The sequence below is a fragment of the Emiliania huxleyi genome (genome assembly GCF_000372725.1).
Source record: "Emiliania huxleyi CCMP1516 chromosome Unknown EMIHUscaffold_143, whole genome shotgun sequence".
NCBI lineage: Eukaryota > Haptophyta > Isochrysidales > Noelaerhabdaceae > Emiliania > Emiliania huxleyi.
Window position 1 is genome coordinate 93656 of NW_005201165.1, and position 26252 is coordinate 119907.

Genomic DNA, 26252 nt, shown 5'->3' on the forward strand with positions numbered 1-26252 from the left:
GTCGCTACTTTTAGCCTTTTTACATGCGGCGACACTGGCGACATGTGTCAACTGTCATGACACACAGGAACGCTCTCCAGCCCGATCGACCGAAAAGCGAAACCCTCTCTCACCCTGCGCCACGAAAACACGAGAGCGCGCGGCCGGTGCAAACAGCGCAGCGAGGCGAGGACGGCCAGAAGAGAAGCGCGGCCGGCCAAGCGCGGGATAACGGACAGCAGTGCACGGCCCCGAGGTGGCGAGCCGGCGGCAGCCCCTGCGGAAGGTAGGCTCAGTCCATCTGGTCGATCGGCGTGAAGTTGAGGCCGAGGCCGTCGTTGCCCAGCTCGATGTACTTATTGATGGCGTCCTTGCCCTTGGCGTACGCGTCCTGCGCGATCTTGCGCCGCTTGCCGTCGTCCATCGCCTGTGGTGAGGCCAGGACATGTCGCGGAAGGGTCGTGCGGCGAGGCCAGGAGGCAGGAGCGGCTGGCGGCGGTGGGAGCGGTGCGCGCAGCGGCGGGCGGCGGTGGTGACGGAGGGCGGCGCAGCACGCCTTTGGCCCACCAAAGCCAAAGAAGCCGCCGCTGCCCTCCTTGCCGCTCGCGGCGGAGCGCAGGTCACGGCACGCCTGAGGAGGTCGGGCAAAGTGAGGGACAGGAGCCGCGCTGTGCCCCGCACCCCCACCTCCCGAGACCGGCAGAGAGGAGAGGGAGGGAGGGAGGGAGGGAGAGGAAGAGTGGGAAGGGAGAGGAGTTGCGTGTGCGGCTTCACCTCGCGCAGCTCGTCGATGGCGTCGTTCATCGCGAGCGTCTTCGGCGAGATCGTCTTCGACGAGAAGGAGGACGACCACAGCTCGAGCGGGCCGAACAGCCGGTCAATCGGACCTTTGGAGGTGAGGGCCGGAGGTGAGGGCAGTGGAGGTGAAGGCAGCGGAAGGTGAGGGCAGCGGAGGCGAGGGCAGCGGAGGCGAGGTCGGAGCCGTGCGGGGGAAGGAATGCAGGCAGGGGTGCAGCGGAGAGGAGGACTGCGGCAGTGGGCAGAGAGAGGCGGCAGTGAGGAGAGCTTCAGTGAGGAGAGCCGGCACTGAGGCAGTGAGAGAGCACACCCTTCTTCTCGAGCGCCGCCTGGATCGCGGCCCAGTCGCCACTGCTCACCTGCTTGCGCAGGCCTCCCGCCCAGTAGTCGCGCCCGCGCTCCACACGCGGCACATACCGCGTGTACGCCTGCTGCCGCGTCACCAGCGTAGACTCTGCCCGCGCCTGCGCCGCCGGAAGTAGCGCCGAGAGCCCGGCCGCCGCCGCGACGACCTCGCGGCGAGAGAGCGAGAGGTCATCCGAGGCAAGGCAGGCGGGCTGGCCGACGCGGACTGGGCCAACGGCCAGGCGCGAGGCGCCGACCGGCGAGACGACGACCGACGGCGAGGCGGCGAGCAGCGAGAGCATATCTGGGAGTGGTTTCTAGCGAAGGTCGGGAAGGGAAAAGAAAAACGAAAGAACCCGGACCTAAGACCCTTCTAGTCAGCGTGCCGTTCTCCCATCCCTCCCTTGGGTTGTGTGTTTTCTTTCTTTCTTTCTTTCCTTCTAGTCAGTGAGAAGAAGGAAGAAGGAGGCGAAACAGTGTCACACCAAAATGTCGACAAATGTGAAAATACGCTGAAGACACGCACAACTTTCGCGTCGAGCCGTGCTACCTCGCCCTGCGGGCCGACCGCTCACCACAGCTCACACCTCCCCTTTAAAATGCCGTTGCTGCCGGACCTGCCCTTCACGCAGTCGAGTGCCTATCACCTAGCAATCTGCATGTGGTACGACACAGCCATCGCGAGCTCTGCCGGCATCGCCGCCGACATCAACCGCAGGTACGCGGAACGGCACGGCTTTGCATTCGTCTCGAGTGATGTCGTCTACAGTCCGGATCGCCGCCCATCGTGGCAGCGGCTGAGCCTGATGCTGCGCACTCTCGAGGGCGGAGTGCAAGGCACACCTGTGGCCGCTGTGCTGTGGCTCGATGCTGACGCAGTCTTCCTGCATGAGAACGGCGACGCGCTTGCTGCGCAGCTCGAGGCACACGGCATTGTGGGTGGCGGGCGAGGCCCCGACATCCTGCTCTCCGGCGATCGTCCGTCCGACCTCTTCGTCAATACGGGAGTCATGGTCGTCCGCAACACGCCCTACGCGCGCGCTTGGCTGCGCTGGTTTATCAGCCTCAACGCCAGCCGGCCCGAGACGAGCAAGGACGCGCCGATATGCCTCAAGCTGCTCATGCGCTTCCCGTGGGAGCAGGGCTGTATCGGAGAGCTGTGGCACCGCAACGCGAGCGCGCTTTGGAGGCACGCCAAGCTCCTGCCGTACGGCGCGCTTCAGACGGCCGCCGCGCCGCCTCAGTTTGTGCGGCCGAGTGCTCCAATTGTGCACTTCATGCACGGGATCCCGCACCTCGGCAGCCGCACCGAGCCGATGGATCAAAAGGACCGTGAGGACGGGCTGCAAGTGGTCAAAGAGCGGACCGATCTCGTCCTCTCTGGCGGAACGCCCGCACCACTCCCGCTGGTCAAGTTCTTCTCGCGGCTCACGCTAGGGCCACACGAGACTATGGCGACGCTCCTCAACGCAAAGCTGCCGCTCTACCTGTTTCCGCACGACTACCTCACCTCCACCCGCTACTTGAACCCACCGTCAGACAAGCAGCCCAGCGAGTGGCCGCCGGGGGACCCCGCGCTGCTGCTGAGCGAGGCTCCGCGAAGCGGGGGCAGCGGCAGCGGCACCGCCCGCGCAGCGTTGGACGCCAAGCGCGAGTCTCGGGATCTGCCAACTCGGGACCCGGGGGTCGAGAAGCAACTCACCACTGCGCCTCCGGTGAGGAGGCCACGGAGCCAGCCGATATTACCGGGGTGGAAGCTGAGGCGGGAGGCCCCGCCAGCAGAGCTAATCGGTCGCGGATAGAGTGAACAAAGGGCAAAGGCGGGCGACTACCGACTCTTGTCTCTTCGAGCACCGGGGGAGACATGTTGATGAGGAGCACTGGCGTGACGCGTGCATGCGCGATGCGGAGGCGCGCGCGTACACAAAAATATCTTGCGCGTTTGTGGGGATGTCAATTATTGATAAATAATTATACTCTCGAGTCTCATTGAGCAGCTGCACTCTAGAGAACGCGCACGGGTCGCGCGGTCGGGGCAGGCGCGCAGCGCGAGGGCGCGCGTGGCTCTTTGGCGTCCGTTTTGGGATTGTAGTCACACGGCTCAAGAGAGAAGTCGACAGTGAGCATGTGGCGATGCAGCCACACAATCAAGGCTCGAGTGAGGCCCAGCGCGTCTCCGGCGGCGGCGCGTGCCGGCGAAGGAAGGCGATGAAGCGCGCCGCCACGGCCTCCGAGAAGTCGCCGTCGCGCCACCGCTCGAGCAGCTCGGAGTTCGGTGCAAGGCGCGCCACCTGATGTTGACAGGAGTCGCCGTGGGCGCGAGGCGCCACAGAACGGGAGAGGTGCTGCCCGCCGCAGCGGCCGCGCGCACCTCCCTCGCCACCTCGGCGGGGTGGTAGATGTCTTTCCCTGTGCACAAGAGAGCCGCGCGTGAAGAGGCGCTGCTACAGCTACGTGAGCTGGGCGGTCGACGGCCGTGGCCGGCGGTCACGAGCAGCGGCGTCTGCACCGCGGAGACCTCCTCGCGCGACGCGGAAAAGACGAACTCTTCGGTGCCGCTCTCGAACATCGCTCCGTGCAGCCGCTGCAGCTCGGCGTCGGTCGCGCGGCCGGCGGAGCACATCTCCTGCGCCCACGCACCGAACCAGTCGCGCGTGGAGGCGGCGTTGGTGCCCTCCCACCCGCCTGCCTCCGTCGTGTGCTCCGCCACGCCGATGGGCTGCAGCATCAGCGCGCCGCTGAAGCGCTCCGGCGAGTGACGCAGCAGCCGAAAGATGTACGACGGCCCTGCGCACGAGGCCAGTGCCGAGTTTTGGCCGAGATGGAGGCGAGGTCTATATCCGCAGCCGGAAGAGCCGGGTGGTGTGTGCAGCGGCGTGCGTGAGAGACTGACTGAGACTGACTGAGACTGACCGATACACTGGCCGATGAGCAAGCAGCGACCGATCCCGAGGTGGTCGAGCACGGCAATCTGGTCCTCGGCGAACGCGTCCCAGCCGGCCGCTGCGTCCACCGGCCCGGAGGAGTCTCCTGCGTTCCGCTGATCCATGGCGACCACGGTGAAGTCCTCGTCGCCGAGGCGGCTCCACGCGTCCCACGGCTGTGCGCGCCACATCCCAATGGAGGAGCGCATGCCGCCGGGCGCAATCAGCAGGACGGGGATACCCGCAGTCGCACCGCGCACGGCAAAGGCGATGGTGGCGCCGCGAGTGGCGACAGTGCCCGATCGCACCAGCATTCGTTCGTCGGAAACGCAGCGGGCGTTGCCCAAAGAGACGGAGGAGCAACGAGCGCCCTGGCGTGAGCCGAAGACACTCCCTCCGTAGACACTGATCACACACGGGTGGGACAGGGTGGGTCACAACAACGAGGCACGAGAGCGTGCACGACAGAGCGACGGCGCAGCGTACCGCCGTCCAGCTAAAAAGCGGCGGCCGACGGTTGCTGCGCAAAGTGATCAGTTCTAAAATAGGTGCCGGGGCCCAACGGATAGATGAATCCGGGGCACCCTCCGCTCGAATCCCTGGCCGGGGGTTCGAGGTGGCCCCCACCCTGGGGCCTCCCATCAAAGGGACTGCGGCAGAAGACGCCCAATCTTGCACAAGTGCAAGAACCATACGTCGCTAAAGTCGACAAGGCAGCGACTTTTTTTCGATTTGGCAGCGAGCGTATAAACTGCGCGGTTTTGTTTTCTTTCAGGGGAGGGTTGGGAAGGGGGGGCGAGGCCGGAGGAGTATGACGGCCTCTTCGACGGCCCATAAGGGGCCGTTGTCTGCTGTGCCTTTTGTGGTGCTAGTTCGTGCCAGTCTGCTGTGAGAGGGGCTTGTATTCGTGGAATTCTTCTTTCTCTCTCTCCTTGACGTCACAGCGCGCCCGATCAAGGCGGGCTCGAGCGACGAACACTGCACATGCTGCTCACCATCGCCGCGGAGCTGCTTCCGTACTCGTCATTCCTCTCGACGTCGAGTTTCCTCCTCAACGCAGCCTTTCGCCCCGCACCACTCTCTACAATCATCTCAACCGTCGTCGAAGCTGCAAAGGCCGTGCCAGCAGCCGCGTGCAACCTCGCATCCTTCGGCTTCACCATCTCTCTCGGCCTCGCGATGCTCTGCGTGCCGCTCGTTATCTCGACGTGTGTATGGACGGTCTGGACTCTGGCCGCCGTCGGACCCGCCCGCAAGACCCTCTCAACCATCCTCATGTGCGGACTGGGTCCGCTTGTCCTGCCTCTCCTCTCCTCTATTGTCCTCGGCATCGCCTGGGTAGCCTTCAGCGTGCTGGCCGCAGCAGCTGCCACGTTGCTCCCCTGTGTGGTACTCCTCAGCGCTCTCTACTGGGGACTCGTCAGCGCGGCGGAGTTTCGCACCAGGGAGAGGCGAAAGCCGCAGGACGGCGCGCAGGACATCACGTTCACAGAGATGCTTCTGGCCATCTTTGCCGCCGCCACCTCCCTCGCCGTCACCGGCCCGGTCGTCCTCCTCCTCACGCTGATCAAGAGCCCGTTGGTGCTCCTCGGAGCCACTGTCTTAGCTTCATCGCAAGCGCTTGGCGCAATCTGGAAGTCAAGGGCTGGTCCGTTTGGCTCACTTCTGCTGCTGGTCCTGTTCGCCCTCGGGTTTTCGGTCGGCGTGCCTTGCCTCGCCATTGCCATCGCCCTCTCCGCGCTCGTCAAGCTCGTCGGGTGCGCGCTGTGGCCTGGGTACGTCGCGTGTGGCTGGCTGCGGACCGTTGGCGCCAAGCGCCGGGTGGCACACCGCCGCCTCACTGTTCGAGCAGTGCGCGCGCGGCTGTCGGATGCGAGCAAGGCCGCTTACCAGGTGGTCTGGCTCTCCGACATTGTCACCAATGCCAGTATCTTGCTGCGACCTGACCTCGCTGCGCAGGCCGTACACGAGTTCGGCGACCTCGCCCGGGGCGCACGGCGCGAGCTATCGCCAGAGGTGAGGTGCGTCTCGTGGTTTCCGCCAGCGGTGATCGGAGTCTTTGGTGGCCGGGTCGGCGACGGCGGTGGGGAGTGGCGTGTGGAGGTGGGGAGGCTTGCGGCCAAGGCAGGCGTGGAGAGCGGAGCTTTCGAGAGGATGTGGGGGGCATTCTTTGCTGCCGTCGAAGCCTCCGGCCGCCGGTGCCTCGCAGAGGGCCTGTTGACTGAGGACGCCATCCTCGAGGCGCAGCCTAGCCTAATCGTCGGGCTGCCCTCCCTCGTGCTCTTCGAAGCCGTTGTGCGCTCGCCACCCAACGACGACGCGCTCACCTTGCGCGACGGCACCGAGCTCACGAATAGCAGCCGACCGCGAGGCGCGTGGGCTGATGCGCGCTGGGCCGAGCTGATGCGGGCCAAGCACAAGTGGCAGCAGCACGAGGCGCGGATCCTGTCCGGCCTGGGTAGCGACGCGCTGCAACGGTCGCGCCGTGCGTTGGAGGCGGTCCTCCTCGCTGGCGGCGAGGATCCGACGGAGCTGTCGGAGAAGCTGGCGGCGCTGGTTGGCCCAGGGGAAGAGGAGCTGTCTGGTCCGGAGCGCGACGTGCGACAGGCACTCTACGCCGCCGCCCTCGCGTGCGCGGGACACGCCATCTTCAAACGGCATTGCAACGATGCGCTGCAGGCGGTCCTCTCGGTCGACTGACTGGAGCTTGTGCATGATACACCGAATGGAGGGAAAGAGCGGCCCTTTGGCGGCCGGTAATTTTTTCTATGCTAGAGAGGACTTATAAAATCGCTCCTCATCCGGCAAGCCCCGCTGTCAGCAGTTCACCCCCTCGAGTATGTAGAAAGAAAGAAAACAGAGAAGCCAAGGGAGGGATGCGGGGAGGACCACGGCACGCCGCCACCACACAGGGATTTTAAGGAGAGGAGTGTGGTGGTGCTAGCTGCTACCTGCTAGCCGTCGCCCACCCTTGGGAGTCTGCCTCTTCCTATCTCTCTTCGCAGTCTCTCGCCGCTTCTCGCTGCAACCTTCATGCCACCTCGCGGTCGTCCCACTCTCGTCGTTCTCTCCCCTGTCGGCTGTCGCTTGACGCTTCATCCTCTGACTCATCGCGCTCCTCTGCCTCGTTCTGTGACGACGCCGACGGGTATGTTCGTAAGCATTCCGGGGAAATTCTTTTCTACCTAGTACGCAGTGTGCGCCCTCCTGTCTGGTATAGAACAGCCACTCCGCTGTGAACCTCTCACAGACCAGCGCATAGCGCCATAGGACGTATTTTCTTGTCAATAACAAGGCTGTGAACACCGAGGGGCCTCCGTCGGCTTGCGCTCCTGCTGGTCGGAGAAGAAGTGCGCCCTCTCGCTTCGCTCGACGCCACCCCTTGGCAGCAATGGCTGACGTACCAAATGCAGCTCCTGTCGCCTGCGTGCTGGCCGGCCACGGCTTATTCCTCCTCGGATGCGGCTGGTACGGCGCCAAGATCTCCGGCTGGACAGCCATGCACAGCCTGTACGCTGGCGCTGGAGGCGGCGCAGCGCTGGGTGTCTGCGGCCTCCTCACCGTTGGCGGCACGCGTAAGCTGTACATGATCGGTGTGCACGTCGGCCTGTTGCTCCAGGTTGCGTTTAGCGCCGTCTTTGGGCTGCAAGCGTGGAGGTCGTACGGCGTACCAGCCAAGGCGGACCGGTTTCCGCTCTTTGTCGTCATGTGCGGCGGCTCGGTGCTCGCGCTTGGGCTGATGCGCGCCTTCAAACCGAAGGCTAAGGAGAAGAAGTGAGAGGCGCCCCGTGCATAGTTCAGCCCCCAGCACGGGCTAAAGGTAGAACGACAAACTTACTTGTGATCTTGAGCATGCGCACAACCGCCCGGCCGCCCGCGGTACCCTGATCCCTGTCATAGTCACTGTACCTTTTTAACACTATATGACTTTGGAGAATTCACATGACTTTAGGTTGAAGACACACACTGACGAGAGAAGGTGCGCTACGATACCACGCGCACGGGATTAGAGCATGATTCCATGAAAATTCCAGCGCTACAGTTCATCGTCCAAGTCACCTGCTGCTCTTCTGTCCTCCGTGCCGGTGCCGCTACCGGCCCGGCACGGCTGCGAGAGACAGCTCTCGCCGCCCGCCCCGTCTCCACTGCCACCGCCGCCGCCAGAAGCGGCGGCCTCGCTCACCACCACCGCTGGCGCCTCCGCAGAGGGGACCAGCTTGACGAGGGCGGCGGGCACCTGCTCACAGCTTGCGGCGTGAAGAGGGGACCCTCGCGCGGTTGGGACGAAGGCCGTGAAGAGGGGACCAGCTGAATGAGGGCGACGGCGACGGCGCGGGCGAGCGAAGCGCTGGCCGCCGCCGCCTCTGCCGCCAGCGACGCGAGGGTGGGGCCCCACCGGAGCACGAGCGGGCCGCCGTGCGCCGCGCCCGCCTGCTCACAGCTCGGAGCTGTGAAGAGACGCCGCCCACTTATCACGAGACGCGTCCGCCGCCTTCGCCTCGACAGCGCGAGAGCAGAACGACGCGGCGGCGGCGGCGGCGTCGCGGGCAGCAGATGCGAGGGCTGGTCCGTGGAGGGCTGCGGCGGCCGCCGCGCCAGACGCCAGACGCGACGAGGCCGCCGCCGCCGCCGCCGCCGCCGCGCCGCCCCGCCACGCCGCGCCGCCGACAGCAGAGCTGGCCGCGATGGCGGTGCTCGAGAGGGCGGAGGAGAGGGCGGCGGCGTTGGCGGCGGCGGCGGCGGCGTGGGGGCGGAGCGCCGCAGCCGCGTCGCGCAGTGTGGCGCCTGCCGTGCGGCGCGTGTGCGGCGACATGAGCAGCACCAGCGGGAAGAGCGAGAGCACCTGAGCGCCCGAGGCGCACGCGTGAGCCGTTCACTCTGCGGCGGGTCCGGCGCGAGAGCAGCGGAGGCACGATGTGGGGAGGAGAGGCGGAGACGGCGCCGCACGCGACGATCACCCAGATCAGGTCGGAGGAGGTGAGGTGCAGCAGCGGCTCGAAGGCGCCTGCTCACAGCTAAATGCCTGTCCAGCGGCGGCAGCCCGACGCGTGACGGCAGCGGCGCAGCGGCGCCGAGGGCGTCGGCGAGGAGGTAGAGGGTGGCGAGCGCTGCGACGCCCGCGAGGGGGGAGGAGTGCGGGCAGGCGCGCCAGAAGAAGCCGCCAAACAGGTAGACCTGTGCCGCGCGTCGCAGGTGTGGAGAGGCGGCAGGGCCCAGGGTGCGGGACAGAGGTGCAGCCCGCCAGTGCGGCGCCACCAAGGCCCGAGTGCAGCATCGCGGGCACCGCGGCGGCCGGGAGAAGGACGAAGAGGACAAAGCCGTCGAGCGGCGAGCCGAGCGGCGCCAGCATGCTCCGGAAGCTCTTGTCCCGCCGGCAGACGGCGGTGGCGGGAAGGACCGCGAGCGAGGCGACGAGGCCAGTCAAGAGGTAGAGCTTGCAGATCACGAGCAGGATGAGGTATGCCTTGCCGACAAAGGCTGCCAGCTCGGGCCAGGGCGTATCTGGTGCCGCCGACGAGGACGACGAGCGCTGCGTGCTCTCCGATCCGCGAGGCGTGCTGTCGGGAGGATCGGCCGGCGCCGCCGCCTGTTGCTGCAGCAGGCGTATGCCGACAAGGGAGGCGAACGTGGCAAGCGAGGCAGCGGCGACGCCGAGCGTCATGACGATGGAGCCGGCGAGCAGGTCGGCAATCATCGGGCGGCAGGTGTCCTTCCGCCTATCTAGCGGGCCGTGCGATGCTGGCGCGAGGATTTTTTATCAGGCGTCTTCTTGCTGTTTATTCACAGGTTGCCCAGGTTCCCTGGGGTCGCCTCGTGAATAAACGAGTATAAACACGTGATTTTTTATTGCAATACCGGGCGCGCCAGGCATTACCTCCTTTACGTGTGATACGTGGCGATGTTTTGTGACGACCATCTACTGTAACTTCAAAGTGCTCGAAGTGTGTCCAACGTGGAGACTCTGATCGTCGCGAGATCCTGCGTGCCGTGCCTAGTCGCGCTGCTCGAGTACGCCTTTCTGGGCCGCCAGCTCCCATCCTGCCGCTCGTGGCTCGCGATGCTCGTCATGTGCAGTGTGGCGCGGTGGGCTACGTTATGAGCGACGCGGGCCTTGATGGCAGGGTTGACAGCATACACCTTGATCACAGTCTACTTTCTCGTGGTAGCAGTGGAATCCGCCTACGGCAAGCATATCGTTGGCCCACACCTCGGCTTTGGAAGCATGTGGGGTCCGACGCTGTACACCAACACTATCTCCATCCCCCCGATGGTCGCTATCGGGCTCCTCTCTGGTGAGCAAGAGGCTCTCTTGCGTCACGCCGACTGCTCCAAGTCCAGCCCGGTGGAGGATGCCGACTCGAACCAAGCCGTCGTTCTTCTCGTCCTCATCTCGTGCGCTCTCGGCGTGGCTGTCGCGTTCCTCGGCTTCGAGGCTAGGAGGCTCGTGTCGGCGACGTCGTGCTTCACAGTGTTGGGCGTGGCGGGGAAAATGGCGACGGTGACCGCCAACGGGCTGATCTGGGACAAGCACGCCTCGCCCGAGGGTATTGCGTTTCTGGCGGCCTGCCTGGCCGGTGCGGCCATATACCAGCAATCTCCGCTGCGAAGCGGGGCGATCCAAAGGAGAGATGACTTTGCCGCTATCTAGATAATCTGGGTTCCGGCTCCTACCCAGACAGGGGGTCTGTTCACCACGGTTAGACCCTATGCAAAAGGTAGGTATGGTGGGGTGGTGGTGGTGGTGGTGGTGGCGGGGGGTGGGGGAGGGAGGGTGTAAAAAACCGAAACCGCCTCGCTCGCGCGGGAGACGGCGCGTTTAGCCGCGAACGCCTCGAGAGCCCAGTAGGCCATGCTCTGGCGGGCTCGCGAGCGGCGCGCACCGCGGTACAAGCCGGCGCGCGGCGGGCGTTGGGAGCCTATTCACAGAGGGGGGGGGATTTTCCTGAGGGAGGGTGTAGAGGATGTAGAGTGAGAGCGCTGTAGAGCTGTAGAGCTGTAGAGCGCTCTGGAGCGCTGTAGAGCTGTAGAGCTCTACATTCACCGCGTGACGAACTGCGTGCGTTGTAGAGCGATGTAGAGCGCGATTTTGCTGTAGAGTTTGTTGTAGAGGCTCTATTAATAGCAAAACCGCGGAAAGGCAGTGACTCAAAGAGGTCGAGCCGCACTAATGGGGTATCTCCGAGCTTACTGGAGCTCTGATGGACGGCCCTGACTATCCCTGACACACAGAGAGTCACTCTGACGGCACACAACACCCTCTATGACTGCGTCATGACCAGCCTGCCATGCGTCGCCGGTGCCGCATTCGTCGCAGTGCTTCTTTAGCAGGCGGTGGACTGTCGGCTGCGAGGACGGTCGCATTTGCGCGAGGCGAGGCGAGCATTGCTGCGCGTTGCATGCGCCATGACTCGCGCCAGCGCGTGCGGGAGCTCCTGGCTGAGCGTTGAGTCCAGGCGAGTTGCGCTGGCCACTATCGCTACGCCGAGCCGAGCTGACGCGCCGAGGCGCGCCGGCCAGTCGCAGCCGTGAGGCATGCCACAGCAGCAGAGGCACCTGCCACCCATTGGGCGGGCAGATAGAAGGCCAGGGCAGCACTGGCAAGTGCAACGCGCCTAAAATGTCGGAGAGCGACCGTGCCTCGTTCGCCGCTTATGAGGTAGAGTTTGTTGATGTTGTAGAGATTTCACGTTGTAGAGCGCCTCTACATCGCTCTACATCTGCATCGCTCTGTCCCGCGCCGGATGTAGAGCTCTACAGCTCTACAGCGCTCTACAGCGCTCTCCAGCGCTCTACATCTCTACAGCTCTACAGACAGACAGCGCTCTACACTCTACATCCTCTACACCCTCCCTCAGTCAGTGTTGTTTCTGCTGTTGTTTGTGCCCTTGGCACCGTGGGTGCTGGGGGGGGCGACAGGGTCCGGGCGTGGGGCCCTGAGTGGCGTAGTGCTCAGGATGTGTGGCAGCCCAGCTGGCTGAGTGTCTAGCTAGTGAGTTGGTTTGGTGTGTCTGTGTGTCGCTCGCGCGTGTCGTCGTCTTCTGTCTCGCGTCCACCCATACCGCGTTGGTGTCCAGTCCGAGCCTGACTGTTCTTCGCGTTTTTTCTATCTAATCTAATCTAGCGTGCGTGGGTGCGTGTGGGACCAGCTTCCAGAGCGGCGTGCCCTCGTCCTTGTCCAGCTCGTTGGTCCCAAACTCTGCGCGCTTCAGCTCCACCTCTGCGTCGGCGAGGCCCTGCCCCTGGTCAACGCCGTGGCTGGCGAGCACCTGCGGGCGCAGAGGCAGCGTGCGTGTGGGCCGCTGCAGCGGAGGCGCCCAGCAGCGGGACGAGAGCCTGCTCGGTGGGGTAGGCCCACGGCCTCTCCGAAGCCATGATGATGTCTCGACGTGGTGGCAGCGCTGAAACTCTTACGTCGAAGAGAAAGAAAAAGAATTCCGCCGTGAGGATAGACACATGCGCATTTCGGTCGCCGCGTCGCACGTCGAGCCCATCGACATGCGGCTGCACGGCGGCTGGGGCTCGGTCGCCGCCCCTCCGCTCGCCTCGGACGCCGCCCAAGACGACGGCGAGACTCTCTGCTGCGCCGTCTCGGGGGCGGCTGCGGACGGCTCTGGCGATGTCATCGCCCTCGTCGACAGTGCCGAACCCTCACCGTCGGTCGAGGCGCGACGCGCGCTCTGCTTCTCCAAGCCGCGCTCGCTGAGCCACGTCGCCGCCGCCCAGCTCCCAATCCTCGTCCTGACTGCCGCCGCCGCCCTTCACTCGGTCGGCCTCCCGCCGGGCACGCCTTCCATCGGCATGCGATCGGACTCGCCGGCGACGGCGCGCCGCCTCGCCGCCGATGCGCCTCCCCGTCAATAGACGCCGCCGCGACGCACCAGCCTCACGCCGTCACGCACAAGCCTCACGCCGCGCCGCGCGTCGCAGGTGCTCATTGCCGGCTCCACCGGCCGGCTGCCGAAGCTTCTCGTCGAGCTGCTCTCGGCTCGCGGCGCCCGCCCGTGCGTCGCCGCGGCGGAGGGCGGCGCCGACGCGCTGCAACGTGCGGGCGCGAGCGCCGTCTTCAACTACCACGCCGAGTCGTTTACCGAGCAGCTGGCCGGGACAGGCCTCTCTGCAGTGGTGGACGTGGTCGGGCGGGAGGAGGAGCCGGGCTGGGTGAGGGAGGCGCTCGGCTGCGCCTATGTCTCGGCGGCGTCGCCCGCGCTGCTCTCGCTCAGCGAGGACGGCGCCCTCGCGGCGGCGCGTGGCTGGCAGAGGCGGTGGGGCAGGCGGCCGCACGAGGGGAGGCGCGTCTGGCGCGCGGACGACCGCGCGGCGGAGGCGCTGTCCGAGGCGATGGCGCTGCTCGAGAGCGGGAAGCTGACGCCGCCCGCCGAGGCGAGCGCCGCCTCCGAGACGGGGATGCAGTACCTCGAGTTCCTGCGCTGGCCGCGCGATTCGGAGACCGGCCGCCGGTTCGGATTCCCAGGCGAGAGAATCTACTAGTACCACGCTCCACGGCGGGCAAGGCCTATTTAGTGATTTATACTCGGCCCGGCGGGCCCTCGACGTCGATCGTCGTCGTCCCCAATAGCGTGGAGAGAGACGACGCCCGACGGGAACGCGAGCACACGGACACGCGTAAAGCGTAAAATTTGGCCTGCACAAGCTTTTCCGGCAAACAAAAAGGAAAATAAATATAAATAAAACGGACACCTCTACTAGGAGATGGGTAAAAAGGAACAGGTCCCCGCCCTGCGGTCTTTGTGCAGGGTTCTTTGTGGGTGTGGTCGGCGACTAGCCGGGGTCGTCCTCCCGATGGGGACTAGCACTAGCCGTCTTCCACATGGTCCCTCGGGTCCCTGCTGCTCCTAATCTCGTCGTACATCCTCCTGCTGATCTCAGCAACATCCTGCTCCCTCCCTCGTCTCGCCCTGCGCGTCTGCTCCGCCTCCCCGTCGTAAAAAGGAAAACAGAGGGTCCCCAGCACTTTGCGTTTCCGGAAATTTCCAGGGAAAACAGAGGGTGTTTGGTGCTCCATTCTGGAAACTCGCGAGTTTCCCTGAGTCTGAGAGCTGGTCTGGGGGGGCGCGGGGGCCCCCGGAGGCACCGTGCGCCGCGCCGCAGTGCGGAAACGGGGCTCCTGCTCTATTAGTCTCTATTAGCACCAACTTCCCGAATGATTACGGTTGATTAGATGGCAGATTTGGAGAGATCTCGAGGAGTACACACAGATAGACCCTCCAATCATCAGTAACCTCCAACCTGATCGGTCGTACTGACCGCCGACAGATCACTCCAGACAGCAGACAGGCCGACGTCTGCACGCGGCCGGCCGGGCGAGAGGCTTGACACGATCCGACCCTGCGACCCTGACGCTGCTGCTCTAGCTATCAGCCATGGACTGCTGACTGCTGCCACAATGTGCGACCGGTGCTGGCCCACTTGGCGGCCTCCCCGGTCAGTGGTGAGGCGCAGTTCAGAGCTGTCGATGGCGCGATGCCGCACTGGTCCCATATTGGTGACACTAGACCACAAAGTTTGCCGGTCCAAGAGAGAGGCACCGGCGCTGTCCTGAGAAGGTGCGTGGTCCTTCATGACTGCCCATGCGCGCGAGGCTGTGTAGGCATAGCCTCGAGAGTGCCAGCAGCCAATCCGAGGCGACGCGCATTGCACCAAGCGTGCACACGATGGAAGGACACCTTGACCTTCCTACTGGCCGTACGATCAGGTCGTCACTGAATGCTTGATACTAAGGCCGCGAGCTATGCAGGTGATCAATTGTGCAGCACGGCACGGTCAGCAGCGCCGAAAGGATGTCGCAAGGCGTGATAGCATGGCCGCAAGTACGCCGAATTCCCGTGAAAACAACTGAATAACCACGGGCCCTCAGCGGAGCTGGGAAGAGGACCGCCGCAAGCGGCGTGGCGTGGAGCGGTTGTGCATCCCTCCGGGGGCCCCTCTGCGCCGGGGAGGCGTTGTTGGAGGCTAGGACGCAAGCGTCCGTCGCCCTTTTCAAACTCGGGGCCCACTCCGCTACGCTCCGACCCGAATTTGGAGGGCCTAAAAGTTTAAGGTGTTGCTGCGCAAAAGGGGTCGGACACCGGGCGCAGCTCATGCTAAGAGCTAGAAGAGGAGATAGAGAGAACAACCACCCTGTCCCGTTATTGCGTACACCAACAAACACCACAAAACGCTCTCTCTCTCCTGTCCGCTCACTCAGGGGGGTCACAACTACCAAGTCCCTCGACTAGCTGCCACAGGGCGCAGCTGCCACAGGGCGCAGCTGGAGACGCTCCCCCTCGGCATCCACCCCCACCCGCTCCAGCCCCACTTCTGCTGCCGAGAGAGCTGAATCGAAGCAAGCGTGCCATTGCATCTTGGCGTGCTCCTGGAGCGCGGCTTTCTGCGGCCACGAGCACGGCGGAGTCGGCGTCGTAGCGCGCATCGTTCCCGCTCATCGCCCATTCCTCCCGTGACGTGTGTCGGCCGCGATTCGATGTCGCCACCTTCATCGCCAACGAGGACTCCCTCGACTGCAGGGGGGCTCCGGCGCGGGGAGGGACTCCGCCTGCTGCGCTGGCCGACTGCGCCCTCCTCCTCCATGGGATCGATCCGATTCCGCAGCGGCGGTGCTGCGCGGGAGGCGGCCGCGGGCACGCTGGGCTCGATCAGCGGCTTTCCCCTCAGGCAGCGCGAAAGCACGGATTTGGCGGATTCTTGGCTTCAATTTTACGAATGTCTTGGCACCAGCTGAAGGCTTGCATCCCACATCACGCAGTTTGTGCACGGTATTCGGATTTTGGCTATTTGCTCGTGTGGGGGTAAATCGCAGATTTGTCAATGGTACCGCGTCTGCGACGCGGGCGCCTTGCGGGCAGAGCCCTTAGCCACCCTTTTATCTTGCGCGGTCAAAATCGCGCAAAAAAAGCGAACAAATCGGCGCCTGCGGCGGGCCATGGGACCCCATCGCCCCCCCGCATGGACACCCTCTGGGGCCCCCGCGCCGGCCCAGAGGTCTGGGGCAAAATCTGAGGCAAAATTGAGGAAATCGGCACGATACCCAGGCGGTCGCAGGGTATTTTCCAGGTATACCCGGGGTTTTCCAGGTATACCCGCAAAATTTTGCCGGTTTGGCTGATTTTGGGCCCAAACCAGCCTCGGACTCGGCTCAGAGCCCGGAAAATTTGATGGTTTCCCCGGGAAAAGAGAGAGGAAAGGAGAGGGTGCTGTAGAGAAAAAAGGAAAGGAAAAGAGACGGGGTGCGAGAGGAAAAGCTTGTTCAGCCTAACGTAAAATGCAATAAAGTGAAAAGTAAATAGGAGGCCAGAGGGCGGTGCCCGGCGCCGGCGGTAAGGGAAACCAGGGCGAAAGGACAATCGGATCATCGTCGTCGGCCGCCCTTGTTTACAAAAACAGGCACCGCTCCACGGCTCCAGGCACGGACTGATGAACATCTCCACCCTGTGAACATCAACAACGCTGCTCGCAACATGCGTGTCGCGCACTCACTCATTCATGACCGGTCTCAATGCCCCACCCCCCTGCGCGCGGGCCTTCTAAGCCCGCGGGTAGTCCCCCCCCATCCCCAGGGCCTCCAGGGCTCGCACCTCAACCTCTCACAGGCCAGCGCACAGCGCCATAAGAGGTATTTTCTTCTCAATAACAAGGCTGTGAACTCTGGTAATCGCCGCCCGCCCGCTGTTCCCGCGTTGATTGGTTGTGGTCGATGGCTCCCCTGAAGCCGCCAAGCTTGCCGCCGCTGGCCAAGTACATCGCGGGGAAGCGTGCCTCCGAGGCCGCCAAGGCCAAGAAGGCCCACGTGCGTGTCAACGCGCCCCCGCCGGCTGACGTGGAGGGCGGGCCTTTATCAGAGACAGACTGGGCCAGGGCGGGGATAAACCGGGGAGATGGCGAGTCCAAGGCGACGACCGTGAAGGGGATGTGGGGCCTGGAACGCCAGTTGGACGCAATCCCCGACGCCAGCGCTGAGAAACTGGTCGCCGTTCTGCCCGACCGCTCCCTCGGCATCGAGATTTACGCAAGCGCGCCGGTTGCGCTGCTCTACCAGATCGTGACACTCATCACGCTGCCGCTGTTTGTGCTGTACCTGCTCCTCAAGGCCATCATGGGCATCTTTCTGTGGATGGCCAACGGGGTGGTTTACTACTGCTGCTGCGGCCGCCCGAGCTTTGCCGAGGTTAAGGTGACCCTCGCCCCTGCCGGCATGGCCTCCCCGACGTCTCTGCGGCGGCGGCGGGCGCCGCTCTTCTCACGACCCTCTCTCCCATGCAGCCCGGGGATGGCTGGTGCCTCATCACTGGCGCCTCGTACGGCATCGGCAACTCGATCGCGCGTGAGATGGCCTCGCGCGGCTACGACGTCATCCTCGTGGCGCGCACCACGTCCAAGCTGACGGAGTGCGCCGAGCAGTGCCGCGCCTTCGGCGTGCAGGCGAAAGTGGTGACGCAGGACCTGGCACTCGAGAATTCGCCGGAGCAGCTCTGGAAGAAGGCGAGACTGAGAGGCCCCTACCCCCCACTTCCAGCAGCCGCTGCCCCCGAGGCCGCATCGCGTGCCCCGCGACACGCGCGCAGGTGCAAGAGATGGGTCTCGACGTCTCGATTCTCGTAAACAACGCGGGCGCGGGCTTTTACGGCATCTTTAACGAGGCGCGCCCCGCTTCAAGTGCACCCGCGAGCGTGCCCTTTGCCGATCAAGACAAGGAGCATTAGGTGAACTGGGGCAAGTACTCTTACATGATCAATCTCAACATGCGCACCTACGCGGGCAACATCCACCACTTCGGCCGCCCCATGATCGAGAAGGGACGCGGCCACATCCTCAACATCGCGTCGATCGCCTCCTTCGCGCCGGCGCCGTCGGAGGCGATGTACAACTCGAGCAAGGCTTTCGTTCTCGCGCTCGGCCAGGCCGGCCCACGCAGTCGCCCCGCCGCTCTGCGCAGGCAGGTTTTGACTGATGCGCAAGCCTGCACACCTAGGCCATCAAGTACGAGCTGCGCAACACCGGCGTGTCGCTCACCACGGGCTGCCCCGGCTTCACCCAGACGCGCTTCTGGCCACACGACGGCGCGCTCGCGCCGGCGGGCGCCACCGCGTGCATGCTGCAGAGCTCGGACGGCTGCGCGCGTCAGCTGGTGGACGCGATGTTCCAGTCCACAGTCTGGACCATCGCGGGGACGCCCCTCGGCTGGATCGTGAACTACGTCGCCACGCAGTCGACGCCGATGCTCCCGTGGGACTACGGCATGTGGTTCGTCGCCAAGCTCTTCAAATCGGAGGTGACTGAGAAGTCGTGGGTCCAGGGGTGGCTCTACTACCTCAAGCCGGCGGGCGGGTGGCCGTGGCAACGCACCATGTAAGAGCAAAGAGGGACGGCCGCCGCATGGAAGGGGCGCTGAACCATCCCGGATGGTGGCTCCCCTGCCTGTCTTCAACTCTCTCGTCCCCTTTGCGACGCCGCACGCCCCAGGGGCGGAGGGGGCGCTCTTACAGTCCATGCGCATGCGACACCCATGGCCCCGGTGCCCGGATGACACGAACACACCCTTGAAACTTCTACCACATGAGTCATGACACAGATCCACAACTCACTCTCACAAACACACACAACCCCCTTCACTTTTCCTTTTGCCAATATCAAATGGCGACATAGTTACGCAATTTGATCTAAAGAGGAGGGCCCGGCGCTCTCGACGAGGGCGATGACATCGCCAGGGCCGCGACGCATGCTGATGGAAGGCGTGCCCGGCGGGAGGCCGACCGAGTGAAGGGCGGCGGCGGCAGTCAGGACGAGGATTGGGAGCTGGGCGGCGGCGACGTGGCTCAGCGAGCGCGGCTTGGAGAAGCAGAGCGCGCGTCGCGCCTCGACCGACGGTGAGGGTTCGGCACTGTCGACGAGGGCGATGACATCGCCAGAGCCGTCCGCAGCCGCCCCCGAGACGGCGCAGCAGAGAGTCTCGCCGTCGTCTTGGGCGGCGTCCGAGGCGAGCGGAGGGGCGGCGACCGAGCCCCAGCCGCCGTGCAGCCGCATGTCGATGGGCTCGACGTGCGACGCGGCGACCGAAATGCGCATGTGTCTATCCTCACGGCGGAATTCTTTTTCTTTCTCTTCGACGTAAGAGTTTCAGCGCTGCCACCACGTCGAGACATCATCATGGCTTCGGAGAGGCCGTGGGCCTACCCCACCGAGCAGGCTCTCGTCCCGCTGCTGGGCGCCTCCGCTGCAGCGGCCCACACGCACGCTGCCTCTGCGCCCGCAGGTGCTCGCCAGCCACGGCGTTGACCAGGGGCAGGGCCTCGCCGACGCAGAGGTGGAGCTGAAGCGCGCAGAGTTTGGGACCAACGAGCTGGACAAGGACGAGGGCACGCCGCTCTGGAAGCTGGTCCTGCAGCAGTTCGACGATCTCCTCGTCAAGATTCTCCTCGGCGCTGCCGTCCTCTCCTTTGTGCGTGCTGCGCCGCCGCGACTGCCGCCTCTGCCGCTCCTCTCTGCAGCCCTGCAAGAGCGCCTGCCATAGTGCTAGGCCAGGCGCGCCGACTCGACCGCGTGAGGCCAGGCGCGCCGACTCGGCCGGCCGCCCCCCTGGCAGGTGCTCGCCTTCTTCGAGGACAGCGAGGAGGAGGGTCTGCAAGCGTTTGTTGAGCCGTGCGCTGCCGGCAGATGCCAGACTCCACACAGAGCAACACGCGCTCCTCTGTCCTCGTCCTGGCGGCGGGCACGCCAGTGCGTGCCCTCTCGCCTTGACGCGCTCCAGCCTCCTCCCTTGGGCTGCGTGAGGCCGCGAGCGGCTCTCTGCGCGCCTTGTTCCCCTCGAAGCCGTCTCGCTGCGACACATCTCTCTCTCTGCTCGCACACCGCTTCCCTCCGCTCGCAGGTTCGTCATCCTGCTCATCCTCATCATCAACGCGGTTGTCGGTGTGTGGCAGGAGCACAACGCTGAGAATGCCCTCGAGGCACTCAAAGAGCTGCAGGCGCGCGCCGACGCCTCCCGCGCCCTCTCGCGCGCCGCCGTCGCTCGACTCCCTCGCCGCTCTATGCCACGCCCTCACCGTCGCCCTCCTCCCCCCCCCCCCGCACTCACTCTCTCCCGCGTCCTCTCTCTCCCGTGCGCTTCGTCCGAGCCAGCGCGGCCACTCCGACGCGTTCCGCACTCGGCGCTGCAGGGCTGCAAGGCAAAGGTCTACCGCAACGGCCAGCTCGTGCCTGACCTGCCTGCGGCGGACCTTGTGCCGGGCGACATCGTCGAGGTGTCCGTCGGCGACAAGGTGCCCGCCGACTTGCGCGTGCTGCGCCTCAAGACCACGACGGTGCGCGAAACGCCGACGCTTCGGTTCCCTCGGCTCCACCTCGGCTCCACCTCCACCTCGGCTCCACCTCGGCCCCACCTCCGCCTGGGCCGCGCCTCGGCTCCACCTCGGCCAGTCTCGGCGACACCTCGGCGCCATCTCGCCTAGGTGCGCACCGACGAGGGCGCGCTCACGGGCGAGTCGGAGACGGTGATGAAGCACACCGAGCCGGTGGGGGCGGAGGCGCGCATCCAGGACAAGACCAACATGATGTTTTCGGGCACGACCCTCTCGGGGGGCGGCGCCTTTGGCGTGGTTGTCGCGACGGGCATGCGCACCGAGATCGGCAAGATCCAGGCCAACGTCAAGGAGGCTGCGGAGGACGAGGAGAAGACGCCGCTTGGGCAGAAGATCGACGCGTTCGGAGAGATGCTCGCGCGCGTCATCGGCCTCATCTGCATCGCCGTCTGGGTGATGAACTTCTCAAAGTTCGCCGACCCGGTGCACGGCGGCTTCTGGCACGGCCTCATCTACTACCTCAAGATCGCCGTGGCGCTCGGCGTCGCCGCCATCCCCGAGGGCCTCCCCGCCGTCATCACGCTCTGCCTCGCCCTCGGCACGCGCAAGATGGTCAAGCGCAACGCCATCGTCCGCAAGCTCCCCTCCGTCGAGACGCTCGGCTGCACGACCGTCATCTGCTCCGACAAGACGGGCACCCTCACCACCAACCAGATGGCGGTGGTGGCGATGGCGTACCCGCGCTCCGCGCCGGACGACATCGCGGAGCACGTCGTCACTGGCACCTCGTACAGCCCCGAGGGCGAGGTGGTTGGGCTCAGCCTGTCCGCCGACTCGGGCGTGCTCGACATCGCGAGGGTGTCCGCGCTGTGCAACCAGGCCTCGATCCACTACGCGGGCGGCAAGTACGAGCGCGTCGGCGAGCCGACCGAGGCGGCGCTCAAGGTGCTGGCCGAGAAGATCGGGCTTCCGGGCGTGCCTCGCACCAGCGACCCCGCGCTTGCGTGCTGCCAGGCCAACGGCCACTGGATAGCGCAGAGCCCGTGCAACGCGGTGCTCGAGTTCTCGCGCGACCGCAAGTCGATGTCGACGCTCTGCGGTTACGGAAGCGGCGCGTCGGAGGGGGGGCTCGGCGCGAGCCCCGCGCGCGCGACGCGCTCCCGCGCAAAGGCGTCGGGCGGCGCAAACATGCTGTACTGCAAGGGCGCGCCCGAGTCGGTGCTGCCGCGCTGCACGCGCGCGCGGCTGGCCAACGGGACGACGGTCAGCCTGTCGGCGCCTCAGCGGGACGCGCTCCTCGCCTACGTCTCCGGCATGGCGGCGCGCCCGCTCCGGTGCCTCGCGCTCGCCATCGCCGAGGACGTCGGCGACTTGGCGGACTACGACGGCCCGTCGCACCCGGCGCACCACAAGCTCGTCGACACGGCCGGCTTTGCAAGCATCGAGAAGGGGATGACCTTCGTCGGCCTGGTGGGCATCAAGGACCCCGCGCGGCCCGAGGTCGCGCCGGCGATCGCCTCGTGCAACACGGCGGGCATCCGCGTGGTGATGATCACCGGCGACACGAAGCCCACCGCCGAGGCCATCGCGAGGGAGATTGGGATCTTCCCCGAGGGCGAGTCGCTGCAGGGCCGCTCCTTCACCGGCGCCGAGTTCTTCGCGCTCTCGGCGGAGAAGCGGCGCGAGCTGCTCACCGAGCACCGCCACTCGATGGTCTTCTCGCGCACCGAGCCGCGCGACAAGCAGGAGCTCGTCAAGATCCTGCGCACCGCCGGCGAGGTGCCCGCGATGACGGGCGACGGCGTCAACGACGCGCCGGCGCTCAAGCAGGCGGCCATCGGCGTGGCGATGGGCATCGCGGGCACCGAGGTGGCCAAGGAGGCGGCCGACATGATCCTGGCGGACGACAACTTCGCGACCATCGTGGCGGCGGTGGAGGAGGGGCGCGCCATCTACATGAACATGAAGGCCTTCATCCGCTACCTCATCTCGTCCAACATTGGCGAGGTGGCCTCCATCTTCCTCACGGCGCTGCTCGGCTTCCCCGAGGGTGACCCCGCCCCCGCCCCTTCGGCCTGCCGTGCCCCTCCGGGCCGCCCCCCCTCCGCTGAGCCCTCTCCGACCCGCCCCGCCGCAGGCCTCATCCCGGTCCAGCTGCTGTGGGTGAACCTCGTCACCGACGGCCCGCCCGCCACCGCGCTCGGCTTCAACCCGCCCGACCCGGACATCATGCGCCGCCCGCCCCGCCGTGCCGACGACCAGCTCATCACGCCGTGGGTCTTCTTCCGCTACATGGTCGTCGGCTTGTACGTCGGCTTCGCCACGGTCGGCGTGTTCGGGTACTGGTACACGGCCTACGACTGGTCCGAGTACGGCCACCCTCTCATCTCGGTCTCGCACCTCTCAAACTGGGGCAAGTGCTCCCACTTTGGCGAGATGGCCGAGTTTACGAGCGACCCGTGCGCGCCCCGCCTTCCGCCCGCGGATGCGCCGCGAGCTCGCCGCCGCCTCACCGCCGCGGCTGTGTGAGCAGGTATGCTCCCGACTTCACGACGTGGGCCGCCAACGGCGGGCTCGACCTGTCCGCCAAGCCGTGCGACTACATGACGGGCAGGGCGAAGAACACGGCCTCCACGCTCTCGCTCTCCGTCCTCGTCACGATCGAGATGTTCAACGCTCTCAACGCAATCTCGGAGGACGGCTCGCTGCTGCAGGTGCCGCCGTGGGTCAACCCGTGGCTGCTGCTCGCGATGTTCGTCTCCTTTGGCCTCCACTTCGTGATCATGTACGTGCCCGTGCTCGCGACCATCTTTTCGATCGTGCCGCTCACGCTCAACGACTGGCTCCTCGTGCTCGCCTTCTCCTTCCCCGTCATCATCGTCGACGAGGCGCTCAAGCTCGTCGGAAGGGTGCGCGAGCGCGCGGCCTTCCATCGGCGCATGGAGAAGGAGGAGTAGAGGGGCGCGGGGAGGGGCGGCAGGGGCGGCACACGCCGCGGGGCGGCTGCGCGCCTCAGAACCGCGACGGTGCTTCCGCGGCAGCGCCGCGGCCAGCGCGGCCAGCGCGGCCCCGACGGGTTCTATTGACATCTCGCCGCGGTCTCCGTCCCGTCGGCTTGGGGGGATGGGGAACGTCGAGATTGATAAGCGCAGCAGGCGCGGTGTCAGAGAGCGGGCTCGGACTCGCAGTGATTGGATTGTTTCGGGGGGGTTCCTCTTTCTTTGGTAACAGCTGTTGCGACGGTACCCCCCACAACCAAAAAGATGCCCCGCCTCGAGTGCCCCGCGATATCCCACACACGGCCTATACGCCAAAAGGCGGCAGCGGGCCAGCATCAGAATCGTCCGTCATATGCGTGTTCCGTTTTCCCAAAATCACGATGACACAACCCGCATGATTAATTACTTGTGTCGCTAATGTTCAAACAAGCGGTCGTGTCGTGCAGCTCGGGTGCTGGGGGGGTCGTGGGAGCCGCTCGGGACCATTCTAAAGGCGTGTGTTGGTAGCTGGGGCCTCGAAAGCGCCCCCGGGGCCCTCTGCAGGACCTCTCTGGAGCCCCAAAACGGCGCCTGCAGGGCGGCTCGCGGCTTTGAGGCTCGTAAAACGGGTGCCGCTGGCATCGTCCCGATGCGTGTGTATCACCACATGCCGATATCGCGCACGAGTCAGCCGCGAGAGTCCGTCCAAGCCTCGGAACGAGCCCAACGGGGCCTTTTTGGCCCCTCGGCGCCTTCTGCCGACCTTTGGCGCCCGATTTGGTGCCACCCTGCGGTCTTCAGACGCATCTGAGGTGCTCCCATGATGTTTCTACATCGGGACGTGTCGTGGTCTGACAATCGAAAGCGGCAGAGAGCACACAACCACCCAAGCACGCACCCACGACAGACACCCGTCGCTGTTTTGGCTCCTGCTGCACACACCTAGCAGCTACTAGAGTCCGTCCGGTCCCCCGATTGGGTTCTCCGCACTCCCCGCGTCTAGGAGGAGCTGCAGGATCGCCGCCTCGCGCGCCTCCCCGTCCCCTCTCCTGGACGCCTCACCACCGTCAGTAAAGTCGTGGAGGAAGGCGCCAGCGTCCCCGAACAAGGATTAGCGCCTGTCTCGGCGTAGGCCTGCAGCAGCCCGCGGAGTCGCAGGCGCTCCTCGGCGATGAAGACGCCATTCGCCCGCGAGGCGTCTCGCAGGTCGCTGCCTCTCAACCCCGACAGGTCGCGCAGCGGCGTCCCGCGCAGCAAGAAGAGGTGCAATGGGTCCTGGAAGTCACCACGCGCGACCCACGCGTGGAACCTTCCTTGACGGACCACGCCCTCCACCTCGCGCAGCCATTTCACCTCGACCACGCGCACTTTGATCTTTGTGATGAGGTCGGTCGACAGGTGTGTGCGCATCGCAGCTGCCGAGGGCTAACATGTCCACGCGCCCCTCAACGCGTGTGGTCGGGAGCGACTGGCGACACACTCGCTGTCAATACTTACAAGTCAGGCAGCTGGCCTCGAGCAGTTCGAGCCAGCCTCGACCGAGTGTCGGGCGTTGAGGGAGGCGGCGCTTCGCGGCGCTGGTATAGTTTTCCGGTCCGATTTTCGGGGTGCTCTGTTCACGGCACGGAAAAACTCCTCCGACTCTCACGCCTGCAAGCCGACCGGGGCACCGGAAAACTATTCCGAGCCGGCGGTCCTCGCGTCCGACTGGGTGAGTGACTCGTGAGCCACCCCGACACCGCTCGAACCGCCTCTCCGCGTCGGCGTCCATGCCGCGGGAACACCCACCGCGATGACGACATGCTCGAGCTCGCCGCCGACAAGGTGCCCGACTTGATGGCGTCCAAGCACTACGAGGGCGGCAGGACGACGGCGGCGGTCGCCTTCAACAACGGCTTCTCGTTCGCCCGCTCGCGCCTCGGATGCTACTGCTCGCCGCCGCCGGGGGGGTCCTGCAGCCACGTCGGCTGGAACCCCTGCGAAGAAAACGGCGGCACCGGTTGGACGGCGCGCGTCCTCCGCGTCGAGGAAGGAAACTGCCTGCTGGCCTTCCCGCACTCGCGCACCGCGACGGGCCTCGCCTTCGCCGACGAATGGCTGTCGTGCGCCGCCGTGCGCCGGTCACCGCACCAGCCGAGCCTGCCGTTTCGGCGCGGACCCTCTCTCGCCGACCTCCGGCGCGCGCGGCCAGCCGATCGCGAAGCTGGGCCCGAGTGCCCAAGCAATGTGGGTGGTACGAGCGCCAGCCACCGCACGGCGCACTCGCCAGGGGCGGCTGGCGACCCTACGCCTCGCATAGCCAAGTGCGTGCGCCTCGCGGTGCTCCTCAACTCCTGCCAGGCGGTGGCGGGCATGAGCGTGCCTCATCGGGCGACAGCCCCGCTGCCCGAACCAGCCTCCCAGAGCGCCCCCGTCATGCTGCTCGCCCTCGTCGTGGCCGCTCTCGCCGCCGCCCTCTGGCGGACGGCTGTAATCGCAAGTGCCGGCGACTCGACTGCGCCGACCACCGCCCTCGTGGCGTCTCCGCCACCAGTGAAGCTGATCGCGCAGGGGTCGACGACAGCTCCCGGCACGCGGTAACAGCGCTCAAGTGCGAAGTGCCCGTCGTCCAAGACATGTCTTGTTGGTCCTATTCTCTGGCAGGACGGGAACGAGATGATAGTAGGGAGTAGAAGAAAGCAAAGAGGAGCCCTGCGCACGCACGACTCCGCAGGAGAAGCCCCTCCCGCCCGTGCTTGCGCAGCGCAGCCTCACAGAGAACTGCGGCCGCCAGCGACTGAGCCAGTCTCGCTGGCGGACGGGGGAGAACACAACGAAGGGCCGTCCGAAACACAATCACTAAGAAGGGACGTACGGACGTCCATCACTGGGATGAGATCGGGAGATATGTCTGAGACATGTCTGCCGAATATCTC

At 65.6% G+C, this 26252-nt stretch overlaps 11 protein-coding genes across 11 annotated transcripts; 7 read left to right on the forward strand and 4 right to left on the reverse strand.

Moving 5' to 3' along the window:
• Window positions 1-69: 69 nt before the first annotated feature.
• EMIHUDRAFT_441078 (hypothetical protein) lies at window positions 70-1432 on the reverse strand. The gene is made up of 4 exons (XM_005787315.1): window positions 1088-1432; window positions 754-866; window positions 534-610; window positions 70-416 (listed from the first exon to the last, which is right to left on the reverse strand). The coding sequence occupies exons 1-4, from the start codon at window positions 1422-1424 to the stop codon at window positions 272-274; spliced, it is 672 nt and encodes a 223-aa protein (XP_005787372.1). The 5' UTR covers window positions 1425-1432; the 3' UTR covers window positions 70-271.
• Window positions 1433-3269: 1837 nt separating this feature from the next.
• EMIHUDRAFT_227959 (hypothetical protein) lies at window positions 3270-4360 on the reverse strand (the record flags this gene model as incomplete). The annotated part of the gene is made up of 4 exons (XM_005787316.1): window positions 3270-3413; window positions 3494-3531; window positions 3595-3909; window positions 4036-4360. 4 exons carry the CDS (start codon window positions 4358-4360, stop codon window positions 3270-3272), a joined length of 822 nt encoding a protein of 273 aa, XP_005787373.1.
• A 670-nt stretch (window positions 4361-5030) lies between these two features.
• Window positions 5031-6746, forward strand: EMIHUDRAFT_110983 (hypothetical protein; the record flags this gene model as incomplete). Its single annotated transcript, XM_005787317.1, has 1 exon — window positions 5031-6746. The coding sequence occupies one exon, from the start codon at window positions 5031-5033 to the stop codon at window positions 6744-6746; it is 1716 nt and encodes a 571-aa protein (XP_005787374.1).
• Window positions 6747-7437: 691 nt separating this feature from the next.
• EMIHUDRAFT_227961 (hypothetical protein) lies at window positions 7438-7824 on the forward strand (the record flags this gene model as incomplete). Its single annotated transcript, XM_005787318.1, has 1 exon — window positions 7438-7824. The coding sequence occupies one exon, from the start codon at window positions 7438-7440 to the stop codon at window positions 7822-7824; it is 387 nt and encodes a 128-aa protein (XP_005787375.1).
• A 228-nt stretch (window positions 7825-8052) lies between these two features.
• On the reverse strand, window positions 8053-9741 carry EMIHUDRAFT_227962 (hypothetical protein; the record flags this gene model as incomplete). The annotated part of the gene is made up of 4 exons (XM_005787319.1): window positions 8053-8082; window positions 8352-8477; window positions 9060-9221; window positions 9331-9741. 4 exons carry the CDS (start codon window positions 9739-9741, stop codon window positions 8053-8055), a joined length of 729 nt encoding a protein of 242 aa, XP_005787376.1.
• A 420-nt stretch (window positions 9742-10161) lies between these two features.
• Window positions 10162-10748, forward strand: EMIHUDRAFT_227963 (hypothetical protein; the record flags this gene model as incomplete). Its single annotated transcript, XM_005787320.1, has 2 exons — window positions 10162-10621; window positions 10696-10748. The coding sequence occupies 2 exons, from the start codon at window positions 10162-10164 to the stop codon at window positions 10746-10748; spliced, it is 513 nt and encodes a 170-aa protein (XP_005787377.1).
• A 1752-nt stretch (window positions 10749-12500) lies between these two features.
• On the forward strand, window positions 12501-13535 carry EMIHUDRAFT_110986 (hypothetical protein; the record flags this gene model as incomplete). The annotated part of the gene is made up of 2 exons (XM_005787321.1): window positions 12501-12812; window positions 12975-13535. 2 exons carry the CDS (start codon window positions 12501-12503, stop codon window positions 13533-13535), a joined length of 873 nt encoding a protein of 290 aa, XP_005787378.1.
• A 3807-nt stretch (window positions 13536-17342) lies between these two features.
• EMIHUDRAFT_55990 (hypothetical protein) lies at window positions 17343-17965 on the forward strand (the record flags this gene model as incomplete). Its single annotated transcript, XM_005787322.1, has 3 exons — window positions 17343-17604; window positions 17634-17731; window positions 17780-17965. Coding segments are annotated over 3 exons (546 nt in total), but the record flags the coding sequence as incomplete, so codon positions are not given.
• A 742-nt stretch (window positions 17966-18707) lies between these two features.
• EMIHUDRAFT_227968 (hypothetical protein) lies at window positions 18708-19127 on the reverse strand (the record flags this gene model as incomplete). The annotated part of the gene is made up of 1 exon (XM_005787323.1): window positions 18708-19127. The coding sequence occupies one exon, from the start codon at window positions 19125-19127 to the stop codon at window positions 18708-18710; it is 420 nt and encodes a 139-aa protein (XP_005787380.1).
• A 68-nt stretch (window positions 19128-19195) lies between these two features.
• Window positions 19196-23316, forward strand: ECA1 (Ca2+ ATPase; the record flags this gene model as incomplete). Its single annotated transcript, XM_005787391.1, has 9 exons — window positions 19196-19247; window positions 19315-19500; window positions 19645-19700; window positions 19930-20026; window positions 20219-20362; window positions 20510-21444; window positions 21499-22409; window positions 22497-22803; window positions 22893-23316. Exons 1-9 carry the CDS (start codon window positions 19209-19211, stop codon window positions 23314-23316), a joined length of 3099 nt encoding a protein of 1032 aa, XP_005787448.1. The 5' UTR covers window positions 19196-19208.
• Window positions 23317-25137: 1821 nt separating this feature from the next.
• Window positions 25138-25917, forward strand: EMIHUDRAFT_227970 (hypothetical protein; the record flags this gene model as incomplete). Its single annotated transcript, XM_005787324.1, has 1 exon — window positions 25138-25917. One exon carries the CDS (start codon window positions 25138-25140, stop codon window positions 25915-25917), a length of 780 nt encoding a protein of 259 aa, XP_005787381.1.
• Between the last annotated feature and the right edge of the window lie 335 nt (window positions 25918-26252).